Here is a 24,294-nt window from a genome sequence, read left to right on the forward strand (position 1 = left end):
CAAATTAATAATGAGGTCACTTCGTGCCCCCTCAATGTGGAATAAGGTCAATATTTCCAAATACGTTTGCAATAACTTCATATGATAAAATTCACTTTTTAAAATATCATATCATTTTGATACCATTTGTGGCTGTTATTTTTTTTTTCAGCACTACAGATTTAATGTTCTGCTTTCTGTAAAGCTTTCATCTTATTTTATTCAAACAATATGATTACATGAATCCTCTCAGCCCACAATTTGATTTGGTGCACTACAAACAAATGCACAAGTTGCTCTTCTTCTGTGGTATTCCTGGCATATTAGCCACACAAAGCATGTTTGCTGCCCTCAGTGGGTGGCATGTATCATTTCATGCCATCTAGCAAAATTGTATTGTTAAAACTCTTTCGCTGATACAACCTGTGACTACACATGTCACCACATAGGCTGAGCTGGAGCAATCTTCCAGGAAGAAACCACTCTCCTTGAAAGAGTTCAACCAGTTTAGTGTGTTTATAGATGTAAGAGATGATAAAGTTATCATGGTTGATAACCTTTAGAGCAGGGTGGGTGTTCTGTTAAACAGATAGACAGAAGACATTGCCTTTGATGGCATCATTAAATCTAGCTTTGCTTGGAATTTAATCAGTGAATTCAATAAATGTTAATTCAGAGATTGCACAAGCGAAGTATGAGAGCACTAGGGACAGGGTGCTATACTACAGAGACCAAAAGAAAGAAATACAGAATGTAAGAGAGATATGCAGCAGGAGAACGGTGATGTGAAGAGAGAGTGAATGTTTTAGGAAGAGGGAGAAGGCAGAGGAGAAGAAAAGAGAGATTTCCCGGAGGCAGAGCTAGTAAATGAGTCATCGGAGTGGATCTGCTATCAGGTCTATTCTAACAGTGCTACAAGTGAATGGATGCCTTAAAGGTTAGGCATAAAATGATTTCTCATTTTGCTGCGATATCCCCCGCGGTAGACATTAATGCTTTAGTTATGGACTTGACTGTAAAAGCTCCTGAGGTAACACACTGCTTGTCTGCCATAAATATCACTGGCTATGTACATGCACATTGTGATTTCAATGAGGCTGCTTTTATGGTGAAGAGCGTATTTTTTGTGCAAATAGTCAGTAAAGTTGATGTGATGCTATGTGTCATTTCTACAGCCAGGTAGTCACCCTGTCTGCGGAGCCTAATCCCAAGGTGCTGCACATCACAGCTGAGACTCTGTTCAACTCTGATCATCCTGACCCATTTCAGCACACACACACACACACACGCTAACACACAAACAAGCATGGGCACACAGACATACACCAACAAACACTTGCGAGTGAAACCATGCATTCATACAAAGTAAAACAGCCACACACAAAACACTTACATATGTGCCAGACTCCATTTCTGCTTTGTTGAGTCTGCTCGTGTCACAACTTTGCAGATGTTTTAGCCATGGGGACATGAGCACTAAATTTGCACAAATTCTCTTGCCAGTCGTTTGAGTGGAACAGTGGGTTTTGAAATGATAATGAACCTGTGGGCCCAGATCTCCCACATGGTACCATGTCTAGTGTGGAAACAGAGGAAATAGAATAAGGCAGCTCTGGAAAGCAGCAGAATAAGATCATTTTTTTCTGTGAAATGTGAAAGTCAAATTCTGGCTGAACTAGATATTGCCTTTAAAACAGTCTGTGTTTCTAAGTAGTGGTAAAACGTTTTGAAAAAAACAAACAAACAAAAAACATGTGAACATGAAAAACATGAATCATAGGCTTGTGTTGCATCCACATGGCACAGATGGTTCCCCATATGACTGATTTACAGGTCAAAGTCCTGCAATCAGTCTCTGGAAAGCACCAGCAGTGTTTAAAAGATATTAATGAGAGATTGTTTCTTTATAACTCATGCTGACACATATAACTTGGATGCTTGATACACTCATGATCATATCAGGTGATTTATCAAGTGTTGATCACAGGTGTAATAATATACCTCCAACTACACGCACGCACATACACATACTAATATACAGTGGGCAGAAATGGGTTAAAAATCAAAGAGGGAGGGACGGTGTTCAGGTCATATTCCACAGCAATATAACTACACAGCAGGGATACTTTAACCATCAAAACTGTGAACATGACAGCGAGTGAGATGAAGCCAGAGAGTGTGACGATGCATCCCCTGGGCACAGCAGCTGCCCCTGTGCCAGAGCTGCTGTGTATCTTCGGGACGGGGGACATTGGACGCTCACTGGGCATGCGTCTGCTCCAGTCTGGCTACAGGGTGGTGTACGGCAGCCGCAACCCAGACAGCTGTGGCCCCTTGCCTCAGGGAGCTCAGGTACAACACATGGCATGACGTAACACTCAGAGTTTGTCAGTATGTGCTAAAAGATGCAAGTATTTTGTTCATGTCCATGTTTTTATGTCTTCAATGTGTGTTTTATCCAGGTGATGAGCCATGCAGCAGCTGCTCAGGCAGCACATCTGATCTTCATATGTGTTCACAGAGAACACTATGAATTCCTGGAGCGACTTGCACCTCAACTTGAAGGAAAGGTAACTGTAGAATCTGTAATCAAAGCCCTTTGTAGTTTCCAGGCAACAAATCAGAAAGTAAAAGCAATTTTTAAACAGCTACTAACCGTATTTCTTAAAGCTGATTCAGTGAATGTGGTATGAATTGAGGACTGAGCTCACAAATTTAGCTCATTACATTGACACTCAACACACTGATCCCAGTGCTAAACTCTTAAGTTAATAAGTGGCTGAACAATGATTAACCAGCTCTGCATTATAATGCACATATCAGCTACTACTTTTATGGCCACTTTGTGTACTGTACTTGTAAATGTAAGCAGATAACATAATAATAATACTTTCTAAGTACAACTCACAATGACAGACTATTTCATTTGAAGGGGCACACAAATATTAAATAATAAGACCACAGTATAATAAAAAAGCTGTGATGAACTTTTGGTTCCTTTCCTGATGTAACTTTCAATTATATACAAATTATACAAATTTTCAACCAAATTAGTGAAAGAGTTCCAGTATCCAGTTTTCTACTGGGTGCAGGCAATGACCCTTATGTTGCATAGTAAAAGTGTGTTTTGTCTTGAAATCATCTCAATTCCCCTCAAGATTACCTTTTGATCCCTTGGACGGCTTACAAAGCACAAATTGAGCACCACTGAAATAACTCACCAGTATGCAGACTGGTATGAACTAACTCTTTATCAAACAGTTTGCTCTCAGTAACTATTCATTAGCCATAATATAATTCAAACTTAATAATTAATCTTCAACAGTTATTCATTACAACCCCTTCATGACTGTTGTGAATTTTGTGGATTGTGTTGTAACATACAGTATTACACTGGAGTGTAAGCAGCAGATTTTACAGTGGCACAAGCTTTTCCGTTGCTTTTGTGGTTGTATCATGCACTGTAATGTAATATGTACTGTAATAAGCTCATTTCAATTAATTTATTTTAATAAAGCTAAATTTGTACATTTGCACAGTCAATTTCAAGACACAAAGGCAAAGCACCTCTAAGGGAAATGGGAAAATCTAGAGAAAACATTTCAGCAAAACAAAAAATTAGGAAATTAAAACAAGAGAAGCAAAATTAACTAAAAGTCAACAAATTGCAAAATAATACAGATACGATATATCTGAGCTGTTAAAAAGAAGCAATACAAAACAAAAAATAATAACCTTTTAGAAAATAAAAGTCAGATCAAAATCACACTCATCCCAGAAATGACCATATTTATAATTACTGACACTAGAACAGTATGTACTCCAATTTACTCTATTTTTAGTAATGTTATCATGTAATGCCTCAGTTTGTAAAAAAAAAAAGCTACCCCTGACACTGCATAACGTCGGCTCCTAATATCTTAAAATTAATATGTACTAGATAAGAGTTAACTGAACAAATTTAACCATCTTATCTTTTGCCTCCCCTCATCTGTCGATGCTGATTGGTGACTACAAGGTGCTGGTGGACCTCAGTAACAACCTGAAGAAAGGCATGTACCCAGAGGCCAACGCTGTCTACTTGCAGGGGTAAGTGAAGAGTGAAGAAGAAATGAAGGTTGTCTTATTCACAAAGACACGGTGCATATATCCTCATAAATGAAATGTATTCATTTTATAATCTCAAAACCTGTGCAAACTTTTCTCCAGTCAAATCTTCATTTGATGTAAGCATTTTTTTTATTTTTTCGACAGTAGGTGCCACTTTTTTACTTTTTTTCTGAATGTTGAATAGAAAAGTGCTCCTTACAGTAAACGCCAGAGGTTGAGACACCAAAACTCTCAACTGAACCCAAAAGAACTGAAAAACTTGCAGGTTTGCACTCCCTTGGCAGAACAACCAGCTGTGTGTCAATTCTGTTAGTGGGAACACTGATTCTCAAAATTTTGAGACCATTTTTCCCCTCCATTTCTGTAATTGTAGATAGAAACACTAGCAACTGAAGTCCTTGTTGTGTGTTCTTCAGACTGGTCCCTGGGGCTGATGTGGTGAAAGGCCTTAACACGCTGTCTGCCTGGGCCCTGCAGAATGGACTTCTGGCAGGAAAACAGGTGAGAGAGGAAGTGGAAATAAGCAATCTGTTAAAAGATGTCAGTGGGATCAAGGCAAAACAGAGCCAGAAAGCTTCTGAGCCTTAAGGAAGGCTTTCGTTAACTAGAGCAAAGATACGAAGACAGCGCAGTAACAGGAGGGGAGATTACCAGCTTGATCTCTTCATGATGAGACATGTTTAACTTCAAGCCAGAGCAACAATAACTGCTTTCATCATTTCCTGGACTACAATGGGATAAGAAGCTCTCAGACTTGTTAGTAATAGGAGATGAATGCTTCACAAAATTTGGGAAGTGATTTCATTTGCGTTGCTGCAGATGATTGATTTCCCCATCTTTCCATAACAATGCAAGAGAAAATGAGGACAGTGTTTGTCTAAACACACAAACAAACAAATATACTTTATGATGTTACAAAGTAGAAAGACCAGTGTTTATTTCAGCTTCCGTTCCACAGCTACAAAGAGCAACACAAACATGTTGAAACCTCTGGAGACCGAACCTGAATCTGCCTCGAATCCTCTTCAACACAAACAACCCCCCAAACATACAAACGGGTACCGCTGCAGTGCTCTATTTTCTTTGAAAACAGGTAGCTGTGAGAACATGAGTAGTGTGTTTGAACGTGTGTGTCTTCACCAGTGCATATGTAGGTAGGCCTACAGTATATATCCACACGCACATGCTTGTTAAGTGTGTGTGCTATTCCCCGGCCAGCAATTTGATTAGATCCACAGCAGGGCAGTGCCTCTGTCACATTTACATTCAGATGGAGATTTAGTCTGTTGGCCGTCCCCTGCTGTTCCTGGTGCAGTAATGTAGGGAGACATGGCTGGCTGCCTGGTCCACTTATACATACACCTGAGGGAGAACTGCTCAATCCTACTGACTCCACTACACGCCTGTCAAATTGCTCTCTCACACACTCTCTCCCTTTGTATGATTCTGTTTTCATTCCTTTTACAAGCAACCTAATCGTCTTATCACAGAGCTGTGAGTATGGTAATAACTTTCAGCATGTTGAGATCTAGAAATGGGATAACATACTGAGCAGCATATGTATATAGAGTATGCATGTGTCTTTAGATAGTCATACACTTCTAGGGGCTTCATCTCAAGCTGTGGAGATCAAGGGTAAATCTGTAGACAGACACTGTAGGTGCATGCAGTGCAATCATGTGCTACAGATTCCAGAACAGGGTTGGTGAGTTATCTAACAATATTCTTAGACTAATTATTAGCAGCTGAAAAAGAAAAGCTGTTCAGAATGCAGCATGAGGAAAATATTTCTATTTTTCTTGCTATTCTGAGGCATTTTTTTTAAGAAACGATGCACTTGGCTTTTTAAATTACTGGCTAATAGACTATATAATCACAGATATAATGATGAAGCTGAGTAGAATTTATAAATGTGTTTCCAAGGTGAAATACCATTAAAAAAACTACAATGGGCTTATTCCAATAACAATTATTGTCTGTGCAGCCAGAGCCTGAGATAGCTTATTCTTCTTTAACATAGACCTCCCAACTATTAAAAGCACACTAGCGAGCCATGCTGTTGGACTGGGTCCTTCATTGTGATGAATATGGGCACTACTGCTTATTTTGAGCCAGTCCCACATACACCATTCAGCTGTTGTAATTACTCACTAATGCACTAAATCTGTGGCTGAAAATAATTCTGCACAGACTGTTTACTCTTGTATGAAAACGTTGGTGAATTACTACAGTGCCTACATAGTTTTTATGGACATTATTTATTTAAATTACATATTGGTGACTTGGGGCTGAGTGGGAAAGACAGTTTAAAGAAGTTGGAAAGCAATGAGAGCCCAAGATGGACTAGCTCTTTGTTGGTATTGGTCATGTGATGGTATTTGATCCTTTAAAATGAAACAAATCACGACTCTACTGCAGCCTGTTAAATAAAAACAAGTAAACCAAAAAAAAAAAAGCCAAAACATATATCTCCATGTTCCAGGTGTACCTGTGTGGGAACAGTGCAGAAGCAAAGCATGCAGTCGCAGAAATAGCCACTAAGCTGGGCCTCACTGTTCTGGATAAAGGGACTCTGTCTGCAGCCAGAGAGTTGGAGGACTTCCCTCTAAGGCTGTTCCCAGAGTGGAGACTGCCGCTGTGCTTGGCCTTTGGCCTCATCGCCTTCTTCTTCTTCTATCTACTCATCAGAGATATCATCTACGCTTATGTTGAACAGGGCAAAAACACCTCCTACAGAATCATGATATCCCTAGCCAACAAGGTAAAGACCCCCGTGCCCAATTCTGGTTTAGAGTCCTGTAGATGGCATTTTGTGTTACACATTAAAGGATGTCCTCTATGTTTATCCCCCATCTTTCAGGTGTTTCCAATTGTGTCTCTGATCATGCTGGCTCTGTGTTACCTACCTGGTGTTATAGCTGCCTTCCTTCAGCTCTACAGAGGGACCAAGTACAGGTCAGACTTCAAACTAGGATAAAATGTTCTCTACCTGTGCAATTAGTTGTAAAAGGTGTATCATATTTGGAGCAGAAAATGCCTAGCTCACCCTTCAATGTTCCAGGCGTTTCCCTGATTGGCTGGACCGCTGGATGCTGTGCAGGAAGCAGATTGGTCTGCTTGGACTGGGCTTAGCTTTACTTCATGCCATCTATACAGTCATCATTCCTATTCGCTATGCTGCCAGACACAAATTCATCTCACGTGTGGTGGATGAGGTAGAGAAGGCTGGTGTAAACCTTGCAGTGTTTCTATAATCCTTTACATTAACTGTCATTATATAATCGTATAATTGGACATCATTGGATTAATTTTCTTACAATGCTGTCGCTGTGTTTCTGTTTCTCTTAGATACAGAACAATAAAACCACCCCATTTTACTTTGACAATACACAAGCATGGGCCACAGACTCCTTCTATGTGGTGGGAATCTTGGGCCTCTTTCTTTATGTCGTACTAGGACTAACATCTCTGCCCTCTGTGGGAGGCACTCTCAGCTGGAGAGAGTTCAACTTTATTCAGGTCAGAATGCAATTGGAAATGCACAGTCCTTTTTAGTGTGTGTGTGTGTGTTCACCTTTAAGTCTGTAGAAGTTATCAGTCATGTCTTTACTATCAGTGAAAAACATATTTTAGGGCGTTTATGATAATCTATAGTTGGAGTGTCCAAGTTTTCATCAGAGTTATTAAAGTGTTGTAAAAGCAATATCAGTCACTGGCACTCATCTCCCCGGAGCCTAGTTAACTAACTGCCTGACAGAGGCACACAGAGTGAAAGCCTGGCTGAATTTAGCGGCATGGATTTTAAATGTTAAGTTATTCATTAAATAGAATTATGGTACCTGGTATAATCCTCTGGGAGAAGGTTGTTAATACAGGTCACAGGTCCATTTGTGTAAAGGTCAGGTCCCTAAGCAGACCCCAGATATCGAGGAGACTCAGAGATAGAGGTCTAGGTCAGGATAATCCTTATGATGTGTGAAAAGAATACAATAATATTGATTTACATACTTTTGCCATTGTTGTTGTGATCAGATTGATCAACAGAGAAATGACAATTCTTTTTATCATATATTGTCCACATCAGAAGCATTGTGCATTGCTGTTCTAAATCGGTTATTTGGAGCGTCCAAGTTTCCGTCAGAGTTATTAAAGTGTTGTAAAAACAAGCCTAACATCCCTGATTCTCATTATAGAGGCACAGTTCATTACTGCACCACATTAATACGAATGTTTCCTTATTGTGCTATTTATTGTAACTCGCACCTATTGTAAGTCACTGTGGATCAACAGCAAAATGCTAAACATGTGAATTAAAACACATTATTCAAGTAATTAACAATAACCAATCCTCAAAGGCCACTGGTGCTACAAAAGCAATTACTCTGGAAGGGCTGTTAGACAATTTGCATGTTTAGTTCATTGTAACTCGAGGATACCGCAGGAACAGAAAATAGTCTGACATTCTTGTTTATTAGAAAAACTGCGAGTTAATTTTAGTATGTGACATTTCTTTAGCAAAAGTCAATAGTAGCTTTAATTTAACCAAAACACACTTTGTCTATTGGTTAAAAAATGCTGAATATATTAACATATTACTAAAACAGCATGTGAATAAACATCTCACCCACTTGGCTTCTGTTACCATCAGTCGTCGCTAACGTAGAAAGAGCTGTTTGTTATGCAATATCTGAATGAATGACTGAAAAAAGGAGAAAATATCAAAGTTATCTTTGTCCATAGGTAACAAAATCTTTTGTCTGTAGGTAACAAAATCTGCCTACCAGCACATGCAGGCCTCATTTGTTAACATGTTATAAAACAAATTCAAAAACCCTGGCTGAAAAACCACACATGGTGGTTTTATGGGGGATTACAGGGTGTGCCTCACAATTTCTTGGGTGTGTTAACCTCCTGTGATATAATTAGTGAGATTCAGTAGTGCTGATAGGCAGATTTTTTTAATCTTTGGACTGAGATGTGATAGCTGTTCTCATGTTTCCTTATTCATTTAACTCTCAGCAAGAAAATGAATAAACAGATCTCCTAAAATATATCACACCAGTATTACAACATGTAATATACTGTGCTTTTTCCTCAGTCTAAGCTGGGCTACCTGACGCTGTTCATATGTACGGCACATGGCTACATTTACGCCTGGAACAAATTTCTTCGTTTGTCTACCTACAAATGGTACACTCCTCCGGGCTCCATGCTCGTTCTGATTGTGCCTTCTGTGGTGCTGGTGCTCAAGGTGGTGCTCCTTTTGCCCTGTGTTGACCGTACCCTAACTCGCATTCGACAAGGCTGGGAGAGGACACAGACCAGAGAAGAGATGGGCATGAATAGGGCCACCAACTTTTGAACCTCTGAAGTCATTTAGGCTGCTGATTATTGAGGGTTTTATTCTCAGGAGGAATTATTATTTTCAGGGGGAAAGATAGCATAAAATTGCACACAGTTATACCTTATAAATACAAATAATAACATATAAATACAAATGATCCTAACAAGAAAAATATTTGTAATGTGTAAATATGATTTTAAAATAAATCTCTTATGCTGGTTGCTGTGCAAAATAAGTAATTCTTCAGAAAATAACATATCCAAACATAATTTTGCCCATGCTCTTTCATCAGTCAGCACTACTTACTCTCAACTGTGCAATAGCCAAACAAAACAACAAAAAGTGTAGTTTATTGCAGCCAAATGGACATGTCTCCATGGATATAAATGTTTTTAATGTCTATTTCCATCGAGCTTTAAAAAAACAGATTCATGTTTGTGCTTCATCTGTTCACAGAATGCGGTGAAAAATAGATTGATATCCCCCTGCTGAAACCCATTGTTTTGATAAACATAGGGAACAGCTTCCATTTTCCTCTCTCTTCAAGTGGTGCAATTGTATCCCTGAGGTTGCTCTCTTTTCAGGATGTTATTGATCTGCCTGTTTACTAACACAAATACCTTCCTGCCCAAACCTTCGTGCCTCTCATGGGCATGCAGTTGTGCACACTCACACACCTCTTTTACATATTCACATGCACAATGTAAAGAAGAGTAAGGTTAAGCTAATTATATTACCACATGCAGAGTCAGTACACTCAGATGTACAAATACAAGTGCCAACAAAAGAAAGTAATAGTGGATCACAGATAGCCAAAAGCAGACTCAGAAAGGCAAAACAAATGTGATTAAAAAAAGCAGTTTTTACTAGATCTACTAGATCTAAAACAGGGTTACATTATGCATGAAATTCAGAGGGCTAAACAGACTGGCTGTATATGGAAGCCAGCATCGACAGTTTGGCAAAGAAAGCTGCCCTCAATACACACTGAGAACAGACAAGGAGCAGCTGGTGATTTGATCAGGTGATGAACAGAGGTGGGAAAGTCAATAGTGACTGCTTGTGGGCAGGTGGAGAATGGCAGGTGTGAAACAGGAAGATATGTTAGCATGTACAGCACTAATCAGACGATGGAGATGCAGAGGAGGGAAGAGAGGAGGATGGAGCAGCTGTCGTTATGACAGAGTCTGGTGCTGTAAGAGGAATATGCAGCGCCTTTCATGCCCCAAGCAGAACATTTAGTCAGAGGCATCCTGTTATCTAGCATCTAACGATATTATCTGCACACACAATCTGCAAGCCCTTACATCCTCTAGCTTTGTATTATTCTCCTATTACCAAAGAACTGCTGTTGATTTTATCCGATTTCCTGCCATTGGGGTGTGATGGGCTGTGTGCGTAGAATGTATCGTATGAATAGATAAGAGATAGCAATAGGGTATTCCAATATTGTCCTAGGACAAAAAAAAGGACAACATGTAGCAACAGACTGAAACGCTGTAAAACAAGCTAGCTTACATTCATCATTTCCTCTCGCCTTTAACTTCATACACTCAGGCTACTCTGAAAGCCATAATAAGATTATGTGTGTCCAGCCATGAAGACTCACTTCCGTATGTGTGTGAAATAAACAGCTGAAATCGTGAGTAAAGACACAGATCATGCACCGGATTTAATAAAGGTTCCACTGCAGGATTCATCTGTGAAATGTACACTTGGATGTTGAATGTTGTTGATTGTAAATAATAAACGACAGTCGTCTGAATGGTGGTCGCAAATCGCATTCTGTACCGTGCTATGCCAAAATTTGGACATAGCTTGAGATTTTTGGCCAGTGTGCTTTGTAACAAAGTGATTTTAACACTAAATTACTTGGAAGTTCTTGTGCTGTAAAGGTGAAAGATAATATTTATTTTTTGCTATTTTTTGCTATTTTTTTTTAATTTTCTAACCTGTGAAGTTAGAAAATGTGACACAGCATATGGACATTTTATTTTTATCAATTGTTTTGGTTTTTGTTTGTTTATTTTTTAATTTCTAACACTGGTAATTACACCACATTGTTTTTAATACTGATTTTTCTGATCTTAATTTTGTCTTGGCACTTTTTCTGAACATGGTTTCATTCAGAGAAATGGTACACAGGCTGTGCAGACATTGAGCATTCACAAAAGAAAAGTTAAGTGTAAAAAAACCTAAACACACTCTTTTGTTTTGATGTTTTCACTCTGATAAAAGACTGATCTCAAAAACCATTTAATCTATTGTTAAATGATCTTTTTCTCAAATATTGACTCTCTTTTTTTTAACATACTGTTTTTTCATACAGTTCAGAAAGTCAAACTGTATAACAACCCAGGATTGCAGTTAAGGCAGTATAACTCAGCACAGCATGGGGCACATGCACCATGGCCCAGGAATTCAAGGGGGCAAATGGCATCCTCTGTGACCCAAATTTTCTTCATTGTCTGGTGCTTAGACTTTTATAATGTGCCCAAACTCTCAATCTCTGAGTCTGTTGAGGTAAAAGTTGCCCTCCATTACATCAGGAAGCAGCTAGCGTACCACAAAGGGCTTTTCCTGAGTTCCCACATAGCATATAATGCTTAATTGATTCAGCAGGAATGTCAAAAGAGAGGTGGTTAAGGTGAGTGGTATTACTGCTACAGCTTCTAATTTAATGTGGAAGTCTCTGGAGGATTACAAGTGGCTCCAATGTTACCTTTTTTTCAGATAAGAAAACTTTGTCAAACTCTGGTAGGCTCACTTGGATATTGCTGATGAATTGAATAGTCAGTGAGAGACTATCCTCTAACTTCCTAAATGACGTTACATTCTCTAAATCCACGAGAGAAATGTTCAGTCGTTCTTACACATTTTCAATATATAGGTCTTTCAAAGAATTTAATGTTGTTGTACTTAATATTTCTGATATGTTTTTTACATTTTTTTGTGTTCTTTACTGACCTTTGCTAAGTATGGAATTCATTCAGCACACGAGTTATTCAGATTTTCGGTGTTGCTTGTCTAAAGTACAAGATGTAATGAGCATCCATAATAAAGAAGAAGAGACGGAGGAGAAAGAACTAAAATAAGGTAGAGTCATAAAGTAGAATGAAAAGCCATAAACTGAATAGTCACAAGCGGAAACTCCAAAGACACAGGCATTAAACTTCAAAAGTTGCTTCTGTTATCCACTATAGGGATATCCAGATTATATTATTTCTTTTAAAAACTATTATGATCGTCCAGTAGTGAGAAGTCTATTCTGATATATGACATTTGCAGCATTTTGTTTAGCAAGTATCAGCTTTATCAGTATCACTTTTTACACAACATTTCTGCGTGCCTGTTATGAGTCTCTTCTGCCAGATGTTTTATTTTTTAATGAATGTGTTCAGACATTAATTTTGTAATATGACAAAATTTTCATGTGTAGTTTTGAGCCTATGTTCTAATAAAATCATTCCAGTCAGTTTTTAACAGTCAACAGACATTATATTGTGCCACTAGTGAACATTTTGAAATAGTTTCAGCACATATATTATGCTCTTTTTGCTGAAAAATGAGTTGTATAAATTCAGGTCACTGAGTCAATAAATAGCAAAAAGAATTTCAAGGCTTGTAATATTCACAAGAAGTTAAGTTGATGAAAGGTGATAATATATGGATTATTATGGATTTACAATCAGCTATAATGAGGCAATTGTTTTAGACTGGGAAACAGATTTAATTAACATGAAAACAAACTCAACTTGAGAGATAAGTCAGAATGGAGCACATTAGACTGCATTAAAGTGCAAAATATGCCATTTTTAATGAACTGTCAAATAAAGAGAGAGAGAGATTTGTTGGGTCTCTCTAAAAATCAAATTAAAGAGTTTGGGCAGAGACTTGCTCTAATTGGAAATTGTCATGAGACAACTGTTGTGTGACCAAACTGTGATTTGGTACTATATAAATAAATTGAATTGAACTGATTAAAGCCACTGCCCGTACAAAAGGCTAAGCCACAAACTTTTTAAAGCCAACGTTTAAGTGAACAGGGTGTGAGCGTTTCATATTCTGTGGAGGACCATGTGTGGAATATTATTTGAAGTCTTGTTTGACCTTCATGACAGATCAGTTGGTTGTTTTCTATCAGCATTCTTCAGTGATCTGGAACTGCAGTGCCCTCCAGTTGAGCACATTCCCTGGAGTGAACTTTTGGTCATTCGCATGGTGCTGGATCTCACAGGGTGAAATATGTAGTCCCACATATCGACATCATACAGCAGGCAAACAAAAGACTGATTCATTTTAAACCTTCCACTACAGGAATTCTGTTCCTGTAGAGATCGTAAAGAGTTTAGATTAAAAAAATAATAATAATAATAAGAAAATCTCAAATGAAACTTACCTGATCCTTCAAAGAATTTCTTAATTAAAAAGTTTCCATCAAACCACAGCTGTACTAGACCAGATGCAGAGTCCCAACAGTGTGCAGTGTGCAGTTTTCTTGCACTCCAAATTCTCCCTTTTTGTTCCAAATATAAAGCTCAATACCATCTCGTGCAGCACACTCCAAAAAACATACCTGGGACAGACACTCACAGCGCTGACATCCTCTTCTGAAGTTGTCAGGCTCATATTAAGTATAAGTAAATTGGTTTTCACTGTACAATTACTTGTAGTAAGTTGAAATACCACATGGTTTGCTGTCAAGTCTGTGGATAAAACAACTGAATATATTGAGTGTTGAATATAATGCTTAGCATTTCAGTGACAAAGATAACAAATGTACTCAATACACGTTGTTATACATTTGACTTGTTTTTTCACAGTTGCAGTTAATTTAGGAACTCTTAAGGTAACAAACCGCATACATGTACACATAACTTTAATGTGAATTTTTAAATTATTTATTTATTTTAACCTTGCGTAGGTGCAGCACATGCACCATCACCAGGAGAAGCAAAAGACAAATAAAAAGGCACAGGAGAAAATATTCACTTTAAATGCTGCTGTTGTGTTGCTATTAACACGAACACACTAATAACTAGTACTAATAAGTACGTCAAATTAATTTACAGTTGAATTTTTCTAAAGAGTAGAAGAACCTACATGGCAGTAATTTTTTTGTTTGTTTATTTGTTTTTGTTGGTTTATTTGTTTGGTTTTTTTTTTTTTTCTTGTCCTTGTTGGGGTTTTTAAAAATTTGGTTGTTGTTGTTGTTGTTATTTTTTTTTTTATTTTTTTTTTTTTTAAGCTTGACATCTAGGCAACTTCCTGCTCTACTGGTCTCTGCCTCTCAGCAGAGGCCAGTCGAGGAGAAAGTGGCTTGGACATCTCAGCAATCTCCTGCTCTGGCCTCTGCTGAGTAACAGAGACCAGTTGAACCAACAAGCTTTTGGGGGTAATTTAGAGTCCCCATTGCTTTGTGGTTTGGAGAAGAGTGGGAAAAACCAGAGCACCTGGAGTAAACCCATATGAGAAAAATGTGATAAGGCTGGGGAAGAAGTCAGGACAATGTTAGAAATTTAAAATTTCATTAAAAGACATCACACCTATTTGTCCTTGTTGGGGTTTTTAAAAATTTGGTTGTCGTTGTTGTTATTTTTTTTTTTTTTTAAGCTTGACATCTAGGCAACTTCCTGCTCTACTGGTCTCTGCCACTCAACAGAGGCCAGTCGAGGAGAAAGTGGCTTGGACATCTCAGCAATCTCCTGCTCTGGCCTCTGCTGAGTAACAGAGACCAGTTGAACCAACAAGCTTTTGGGGGTAATTTAGAGTCCCCATTGCTTTGTGGTTTGGAGAAGAGTGGGAAAAACCAGAGCACCTGGAGTAAACCCATATGAGAAAAATGTGACAAGGCTGGGGAAGAAGTCAGGACAATGTTAGAAATTTAAAATTTCATTAAAAGACATCACACCTATTTGTACGCCTGAAGGGCTTGGAGATGAGTTTGCCCAAAGAGGAGAAGAACCTGCTGATAGCACAAGCTGTTTTTGGTGGTATCATCAAATGACGTTCGAGGGCGCAGGCAATATATTCTTCAATCTCTGTATCCTTTAAAATCATTGAAATCAGCACGACATCTGCACTGCCCCAATGCTTACAGAGGTCCTTGAATATGGTCTTGTGGAGGTTCTTGAAAGTTGCCTGGGTGACGTATATGTCTGTACCATCCAATTTAGCCCATGTCTTATCAAATAAATATGCAATGATGTCATCTTTGTCTACAGGTACTAGCTTTAGTTTGTGGAATACTTGCCAAACTATCTGCTCGATCAGTATCCTGACAAACACTTTCTTTTTTTCTGTCTGTAGTGTCGCATCCTCCTCGGCACTTGTCTTCTCACACTTCTCCTCTGCATCAGTTTCCCGTGTTACAATGTCCATTAAATTATCCATCATCTTTTTACTGTGGCCACCAGCCTGAGTATTCAGCCACCAGCTCATTAGTACCATGAAAATCCATACTTTGCTCCGTATATCAGCATACATTTTAGTATGTGACTCAGGAATAAACCTTCTCACCCGAACTAATTTCCTTGAATCTGGGATAGCATCGGGCATCCCCTCATCTGTGAGGTGACTGTAGAGGAGATCACTAAGTTCTTGTGTGAATATCAAGACTTTACCATCGGAAATGTCTTTGAACCACACCAGCGCAAAATCCTCACTTCCAGTCTTTGTTACTTCACAAATGCATCTCTGAAACAGAGCCTCCGCTGACTCCCTCCTTTCAACTTTGATGTCCTGGTGAAATTTGCTCTTCAGCTGTGCCAGCATGCGATGTATCCACACTTTGGCAAAACACTTTGTGATGAAGTTTTTTACCTTGCTCTTCATTTCTTTCAAAGGCGGTTTGCTTTTCTTTTGGCATGTTGGACTTGGATCTGCAACGTCTGTCTTTTCTAAGTTCTTAGCCTTTTCAGTAAGTGCTTTAGCAATGCCATCTGAAACATTTTCAATCTCCAGAGAGGTTTCAGATTGCAGGTTCATAAACTCAAAGTCCGGCACGTCATCTAAAAGAGGATACATGATTTTGTTTAGATCCTCACGAATAATTTCCTGGACATTTGTACATGTTGTTTTCAATTGCTTGTCCTCCGGTGAAATCTTCTCTGGGTTGTCTGGTTTCACTGTTCTGACTGGTGACTCCATTTCTTCATCAATGTGTGCCGACTCCAGATCTACCAGATGTAAATCCTTGTTCCTCCTTCTTCTTGGTTGAGTGGGGCAGAAAATTTTCATCTTGCCCGCAAATTCCTTCAGCATTTTGCAGGTCTGACTAACTATAGCATTAAGTCTGCGCGGGGGAGTGACACGGCGATTTATGAACAGCTCTTGAGTTTTTAAAGAAGGTGAGGCAGAGCTGACATTTTCTGAAATCTCTTTATCAAACAAGTTTGACAAGCTTTTGAAGCTGGCCAACTCGATTTGGTCCGCAACACCCAGAGCTTGACCAAAATTCTCGATGATTTTGTCACCAAGATTGTTCGGTATATGCTTAGACAAATTTATGTCTAAGCCCTTGAGAGATGTCAACAAGTTTCTTGAAACAGTTGTTACTATATTCAAAAGCAGTTCTGCCAACATGATTTTTGTGGCATCATCTGCAGCACCTGTTTTTAACAATACCCACTGTTCTTCTGTCATCCCTTTAAAAAAGGATTCAATCAGCTGACGAACAGTAGCTTCACTTTCTCCCAACTTCCCCTCTGTCGTTGGTGTATCTGTTCTCTCCATGGTGGTAGTTGCTGTTTGATTGATCTTCGTGTTTTGTAAATTCCTTGGCTTCGTTTTCACGCACTGCTCAGAATTGGAATGTGTAGGATGGATCCAGTCTATTTATATACTCAGCCATCAAAGGCAATCTAGAATCTTACATCACAGATCAAAGGACATTTCTCTAAGCTCCTCCCCTTCAAAGCCATTCAAAAATCTTAGGTCATCGATCAAAACAAAACAGCAACTGCAGCATAGCAACCGTTGTCATGTAAAATAGAAGCGTTTTTCTCATGACAGCCAGCCAACATTTACAATAATACAACAATAATTAACATAGAAAAGTTAATGGATCTGTCTTTCTAGATTTTTGTCTGATTATACATATCGCATTTCAAACAGAGGGAAAAAAAAGTGAAAGGTGTATCAGTTTTTAATAATATGTAATACTGTACCAAAACAGAGAAATGTCAGTAAAGCCGATGGAGTTAGGATCAGAGCAACTGACGGACTTCCCTTTTTGGCTTTCTTCTGTTTTGACACCAACTGCCCAGTTCATGTAAATGCAGTTTTAATCACACTGTGTTGAAAATGAATTCTCTGAATAAATTTATTCATGGATTAGAAGTTCATTCCAGTTTAATTATATGTTATTATACTTTACAAATCCAGTCTGTTCAAGTGGATTTCAAATATTATCAGTATGAGATCAATACCAAGAGGGACATTTCAGTACTACTTTGTGTTATGTCACTGTATGTTATTATATACAAATATAAATATATATTATTTCATCCATTATATGTATTTTGTCACTGCTTCAGATGGACATTTAGTACTACAGAAGTACAAGAATAATGTTACTTCAAATAGAAATACTGTTGTAAAGTACAAGTACCTTGATTTCATACTTGTGAACCCTTTTCATACTATTACTTTGGAATTACTTGGATTTTTGCATAAATTGGTCATAAAATATGTTCTGATCTTCATCTAAGTCACATCACATTGGATTTAATAACTGGTTGACCCTCCTTTGGCAGCAATAACCTCAATAAAACGTTTCCTGTAGTTGCAGATCAGGCCTGCACAACGCTCAGGAGGAATTTTGGACCATTCCTCTGTACAAAACTGTTTCAGTTCAGCAATATTCTTGGGATGTCTGGTGCGAATTGCTCTCTCGAGGTCATGTCACAGCATCTCAATTGGGTTGAGGTCAGGACTCTGACTGGGCCACTCCAGAAGGCGTATTTTCTTCTGTTGAAGCCATTCTGTTGTTGATTTACTTCTGTGCTTTGGGTCGTTGTCCTGTTGCATCACCCATCCTCTGTTGAGCTTCAGTTGGCGGACAGACGATCTTAAGTTTTCCTGCAAAATGTCTTGATAAACTTGGGAATTCATTTTTCTGTCGATGACAGTAATCCATCCAGGCCTTGAGGCAGCAAAGCAGCCCCAAACCATGATGGCCCCTCCACCATATTTCACAGTTGGGATGAGGTTTTGATGTTGGTGTGCTTTGCTTTTTTTCTCCACACATAGCGTTGTGTGTTCCTTCCAAACAACTAAATTTTGGTTTCATCTGTCTACAGAATATTTTGCCAGTTGTGCTGTGGAACATCCAGGTGCTCTTTCGCAAACTTCAAACATGCAGCAATGTGTTTTTTGGACAGCAATGGCTGTGTCCTCCTATGAACTCCATTCTTGTTTAATGTTTTACTTGTTGTAGATTTTTCAACAATAATGTTAGCATGTCCATCCATCCATCCATTTTCTATACCGCTTATCCGTCAGGGTCGCGGGGGAGCTGGAGCCTATCCCAGCTTAATGTTAGCATGTGCCAAAGATTTCTGTAAGTCTTTAGCTGACACTCTAGGATTCTTCTTCACCTCACTGAGCATTCTGCGCTTACGGGATGACCATACCTAGGGAGAGTAGCAACAGTGCTGAACTTTCTCCATTTGTAGACAATCTGTCTTACTGTGGACACATGGACATCAAGGCTTTTAGAGATACTTTTGTAACCCTTTCCAGCTTCATGCAAGTCAACAATTCTTGATCATAGATCTTCTGAGAGCTCTATTGTGCGAGGCGTGGTTCACATCAGGCAATGCCTCTTGAGAGGAGCAAACTCAAAACTGGTGTGTGTTTTTTATAGGGCAGGGCAGCTTTAACCAACACATCCAATCTCATCACATTGATTGGACTCCCGGTTGACTGACTCCTGGCTCCAATTTGCTCTTGGACAAGTCATTAGATAGGGGTTCACATACTTTTTCGACCCCGTGCTGTGAATGTTTACATGTTGTGTTCAACAAAAACATGAGAACTTATAATTTTTGTGCGGTATTAGTTTAAGCAGACTGTGTTTGCCTAGTGATGTGACTTAGATGAAGACCAGAACATATTTTATGACCTATTTATGCAGAAATCCAAGTAATTCCAAAGGGTTCACATATAATTCTTCTCTATAATTATATTCTTCTTTTACATTTACTTTTACACTGTGGGACTTTTTCAAAAGAAATTAACTTCTGTTAACGTGCAAGCTCTAGTCAAACAAGTTCACACAATACATTCTTCTCGTCTTTTTGCTTATTTGTTTGCTTTTTTTTCAGTTTTTAATTTGAGTCAGTGGTGACTTTCCTGGTCGCGACACATCGGTGGCGACAGTGATTAACAGAGGAGCTGCTGAAACTCTGCTGAAGCGGTCGATTAGAACAGTGCTAACCACTGCACCATCGTGCTGCCCCATTAAAAACACATATATGAATCAAATCTCATGAAGAATTCACTTCTCTGTGAAAGGTACAGTTGGATATACAATGGTGCCATTGAGTTAAACCGGAGATGAGACAGTTATATTGTAAAGTGGTATCATTTTTCTAATATATATCCTGGCAACAAATCAGAAAGTAGCAATATGTAGCAACCAAGGAATAGTTTGACATTTGGGGTATTACAGTTATTTGCTCTTTTTCCAAAACGTGACTGTCTTAAATACATAACTGTAAAGGGCAGTCCAGTAGCTTGGCTTAGCATAAAACAAATACTGGGGACAGAAGGAAACAGACAGCCTGACTCTGTCCAAAGATACTATTTGACCGCAATTTAATTTATTTTCTTGACAGATGCCTTTTTCCAAAGCAAGAGATAAATGACTGTATGACTGTTTATATTCAAAGTTAACAATAAAAGCAAAAAAAAAAAAAAAAAAAAAAAAAAAAACGAATAAGAAAAAAAAAAACCCAAAAAACAACAGTTCACTGTTTTATGGGGAGTTATGCATTACTATTTCTTAGCCAGGAGTAGCTGGCAGGAAATCAGTACATATTTGCAGTACAGACAAAAGAGAGGGATTGATCTCCTCCTCTAGTGTGTTTAAATAATGGATACGGGAAAAGGTTTATAAAAAGATGTTTTGAGAAGAGATAAATATATATTTAATAGTCACGCTGAAGAGGAATTAGCTAATAGTTAATTACAAATTCATGTTGCTCTGCATTACATCAGGAATCTGCTAGGTTAACACAAGAGAGTCCTTTCAATTCTCACATAGCACGTAGTGTGTAATGGATTTGACAGGAATATCAAAAGAGAGGTGTTTATGGTGAATGGTGTTGTTGCTACAACTGCACCCTAGTTTATTGGCGAAAGTCCCTGCAGGTTTTCGGATTTCCTGCAGCCTCATCAGTGCCAAAGTCCTCCAGACTTCAGAGAAGCTTGACACAAGTGCTTGTTGCTGTAATTTTCCAGCCTGGGCAAAATAAAGTATATCTATCTATCTATCTATTACAGTTCGGGTTTTGCTAAGGATTTCCAACAGAAGGGCCAGACTCTCCATGGGGCAGTGTCTTCTCATGAACTTCTACCAGTGAGCATTAAGGTTGAACTGTTGGAGCTTCATGTGCTGGTATCTTCTTCAGAGATAAAGGTAATCTATACAGTACATGTTCACGACACCCATGGCTTTGCATAGACCTTCTCATTATGAGGTGTGGCTCAGTTTTACTGATTGAGAAACTGGCAGCATCTGTCAGCACAGAATGACTGGCTTGAACAATTTAAAAATCTATGTGGGAGTGTGAATGATTTATTATCAAAGAACTGGGAGAAGTGATGAAACATGGAGAAACGTAAGTCCGCTGCCAATACTTTAAGCATAGTCCCATTCACATGTTAGGAGTAACAGTGAGGGAAGTAGTGCTGTCCCACTGAAACAAAGAGATTGTTTATTGCAGTGTTTATGTATACATGCTGTCTATTGAGAGATCAGCTGCTCTCATCAGCTGGTCACATGTATCCAGCAGCACAGCGGCACACCGACATTGTTAGCCTATCCTATCTTCTGATCATGCTGCTGCTGTACCCCCACCTCCCTGTCAGATTTACCAGCTTCATCATTTCATCAGCCTCATCAACCACCATCACTTATGTGTGGGCTCCATGGGGGATTAATCTTGCGGCTGCTCAGGGCAGATGCCCCCCTGATCACAAAATCTGCCTGTAGAGTCTAAGTGCCCAAGACTTTCTGACTAGGCTTAATTTTCACTAATCATGTGCTATAATAAACAATTATTGTAACTTCACTCATCTCTTCTGTGTGAAATAGAATAAGCTCAGTATGTATACTCTGCATAATGTAAATAAATAAATCACAGAGGGGGGAAACACCCATATTAAAACTAGCTATTTACACATGCACAAGGCCTATCTGGATAGAGACGCAGAGTGATAATTGTCTGTTGGCTAATCACAGCAAGCGACTCTTTTCTTGCAGTCATTTGATTCTCTGTTTGTATTTTTCTCCTGATCATGAATTTTTAGTTTGAAAAGCTATGAAATCAAAGCAGATCGAGAAATAATAATGACTGTACTCAACTGCACACACACACATTGCAGAACACAACATGTATCTCTCTGTATGTTGTAACATGTTGCTGTATGTGACATGCACAACTGCTCTCAGTTCCCTCCTCAGCTCTACATTATATACATAGATTGCATCAGTGTTGATCTGTGGCTGAGCGTTTTTGTGTTCAGCAACACAGTAAAATGAACATTTACTCTATTTTTACTGCATGCTGTGCATTTGGATCAACACATTTTAAATTTTAGCCACTACAACTTAATGTTGTACATTGGGAGAGGTAGACGTCTCTCCACACTGACTGTGAAATGACACCTTCATAGAACGACTTTATTGAACAAGATTTTGTCAAATCCCGATTGTTTTGTGTAACACAGGACTACTGCAGCCTTACTGTAGCTTCATCAAAACTTTGTATGGAGCAATAAAATAAGCAGAACGACTGAGATTAAAACAATAACATTGTTTGAAGATAAATGAGACCCTTCATAAACTGTGATTGAACATAAAATGCTGACATTGGTAACTTACATTTACATTGGACATTAAGGCACAGTGCGTGCAATTTTGACTTTGCAAGACATTAACAGTTTTGTTTCAAAAGTTTAGTGACAGGTCATCAGTGTGTCTTCTATCAGCACTCTGTCAGTGATCTGGAACTCCAGCGCCCTCCAGTTGAGCACATTCCCTGGGGTGAAGCTGAGATCATCCATGTAGTTATGGATTTCACAGGGTGAAAGGACGTAGTCCCACATGTAGACATCAGACATCATGCCAACAAAAGACTGCTTAAGGTCAAATCCCCCACCATGAGAATCTTGCTCCTGTAGAGAGTGTAGAATTTTAGCATACAGTAAATAAAAGCTAAATTGTCTAAATTATCTATGGAAATCTTTAAACTAGAGACACACAGTAAGTCAAACATTAGCATACAGCAAAATCATGCTGTTTATTATTACAACTGTACCTGTCCTAATATAATTATGTTGGAACCTCTGATGTTTGATCCTGTGCTGGAAAATTTCTTAATCAAAGGTTGTCCATCAAACCACATCTGTACCAGTCCAGTTGTAGAGTCCCATGTGGTACAAATAGAGTGCCACATGTTCGGTTTGTAGTCCAGTCCTCGATATTCTAACTTTTTATCCCTGATATGGGGCTCCAACTCCTTATTTGTTTCGTCCCAGAAAATCAGAAAGCTATTGGAATTAGAGGGTGTGGACATTGAGAAAAGGATGTGGTCCCTCTTGAGGTCTGTAAAGGACCTGTAGGCATTACAAGAATGTTAGCATGCATGATACTTTTCATGGTCAGAGATACTTCGGATTATTCATTTTGCACATTCAGTTCTACCTGTGACAGACGGTTGCAGAGGTAAAATCTTGTCCTGATGCATTCAGCGTCACACGAGCTGTGTTGGTCTCTTGAGGGAAGGTAAACATTTTACCTGACAGATCTGAAAAGAGAGATGAAGAAAAAATGTATCTATTCTTCCTCTTGTAAATTTTACATTAGAAACATTTTTGAAAATTAGACAAAAATATGCAAAAAAAAATTTCCATGTTTAAAAGTCTGTCACTAAAACAAACTGTTTTTATTTTATTAAACAGTTTTATCCTTATACATTGGGCAAAAAGATTTTACATATACAGAAAATGAATACTGGATTAAAGGAGTGTAAGAAAAGTAAATTCATAGTTAAACGGCAACAGACTTGCATCTTTACATTTCCTTTCGGTGTTCTCTCTGTTAATCAGTTTATTTTTTTTACCTTGAGGACTTGCAGCACATACTGTCAGCATCACCAACGCTAGCAAAAATTTCATCTAAAACAAAGATAAAGACACAGCATCGAGACCATTCTTTGTGTTTTTGATCCAATGAATCCAACTCTATTGAAATGCCACAAATACTTTGTACCAAAATCTACAAATGAATTCTTCAGTGTCATTACTACAATAAACAACACAGACAGAAAGGGTAACAAAAAAAACCTTAAATCACGTTAAATTCCTGTTTACGATTGCCCATGTATAGATCTTACCTTGAAATCTGTGTTTGGATGTGGAGTGCAGCAGTGAATAAAATCATGGGTTTTGTACTCTTACTGCTTCCCCATTTCTGTCTGTGTGCATCCTTCCTTCATCTGCTTCCTGCCATGTGAAAAGGCGTTGTTCTATACGCGCTGCTTTCTGCTGAATCAACATAGTTTACGCTGAAAAGTCATGCTGAAGGTCATGCATTGCAAATGAACATGGCTAACTGCAGGCTCTCAACATTC

General features: G+C 38.6%; 2 protein-coding genes across 2 annotated transcripts; one reads left to right on the forward strand and one right to left on the reverse strand.

Annotated features, from left to right (window-relative positions):
- Nucleotides 1-2,066: 2,066 nt before the first annotated feature.
- LOC124064232 (metalloreductase STEAP4-like) lies at nt 2,067-9,451 on the forward strand. The gene is made up of 9 exons (XM_046398485.1): nt 2,067-2,331; nt 2,442-2,549; nt 3,998-4,068; nt 4,506-4,590; nt 6,572-6,850; nt 6,950-7,044; nt 7,151-7,304; nt 7,438-7,608; nt 9,188-9,451. The coding sequence occupies exons 1-9, from the start codon at nt 2,128-2,130 to the stop codon at nt 9,449-9,451; spliced, it is 1,431 nt and encodes a 476-aa protein (XP_046254441.1). The 5' UTR covers nt 2,067-2,127.
- Nucleotides 9,452-22,329: 12,878 nt separating this feature from the next.
- On the reverse strand, nt 22,330-24,161 carry LOC124065347 (serum amyloid P-component-like). Its single transcript, XM_046400639.1, has 5 exons — nt 24,058-24,161; nt 23,785-23,839; nt 23,367-23,469; nt 22,981-23,278; nt 22,330-22,837 (listed from the first exon to the last, which is right to left on the reverse strand). Exons 2-5 carry the CDS (start codon nt 23,837-23,839, stop codon nt 22,619-22,621), a joined length of 675 nt encoding a protein of 224 aa, XP_046256595.1. The 5' UTR covers nt 24,058-24,161; the 3' UTR covers nt 22,330-22,618.
- Nucleotides 24,162-24,294: the final 133 nt, after the last annotated feature.

Source organism: Scatophagus argus, chromosome 9 (assembly GCF_020382885.2).
Source record: "Scatophagus argus isolate fScaArg1 chromosome 9, fScaArg1.pri, whole genome shotgun sequence".
Taxonomy (NCBI): domain Eukaryota; kingdom Metazoa; phylum Chordata; class Actinopteri; family Scatophagidae; genus Scatophagus; species Scatophagus argus.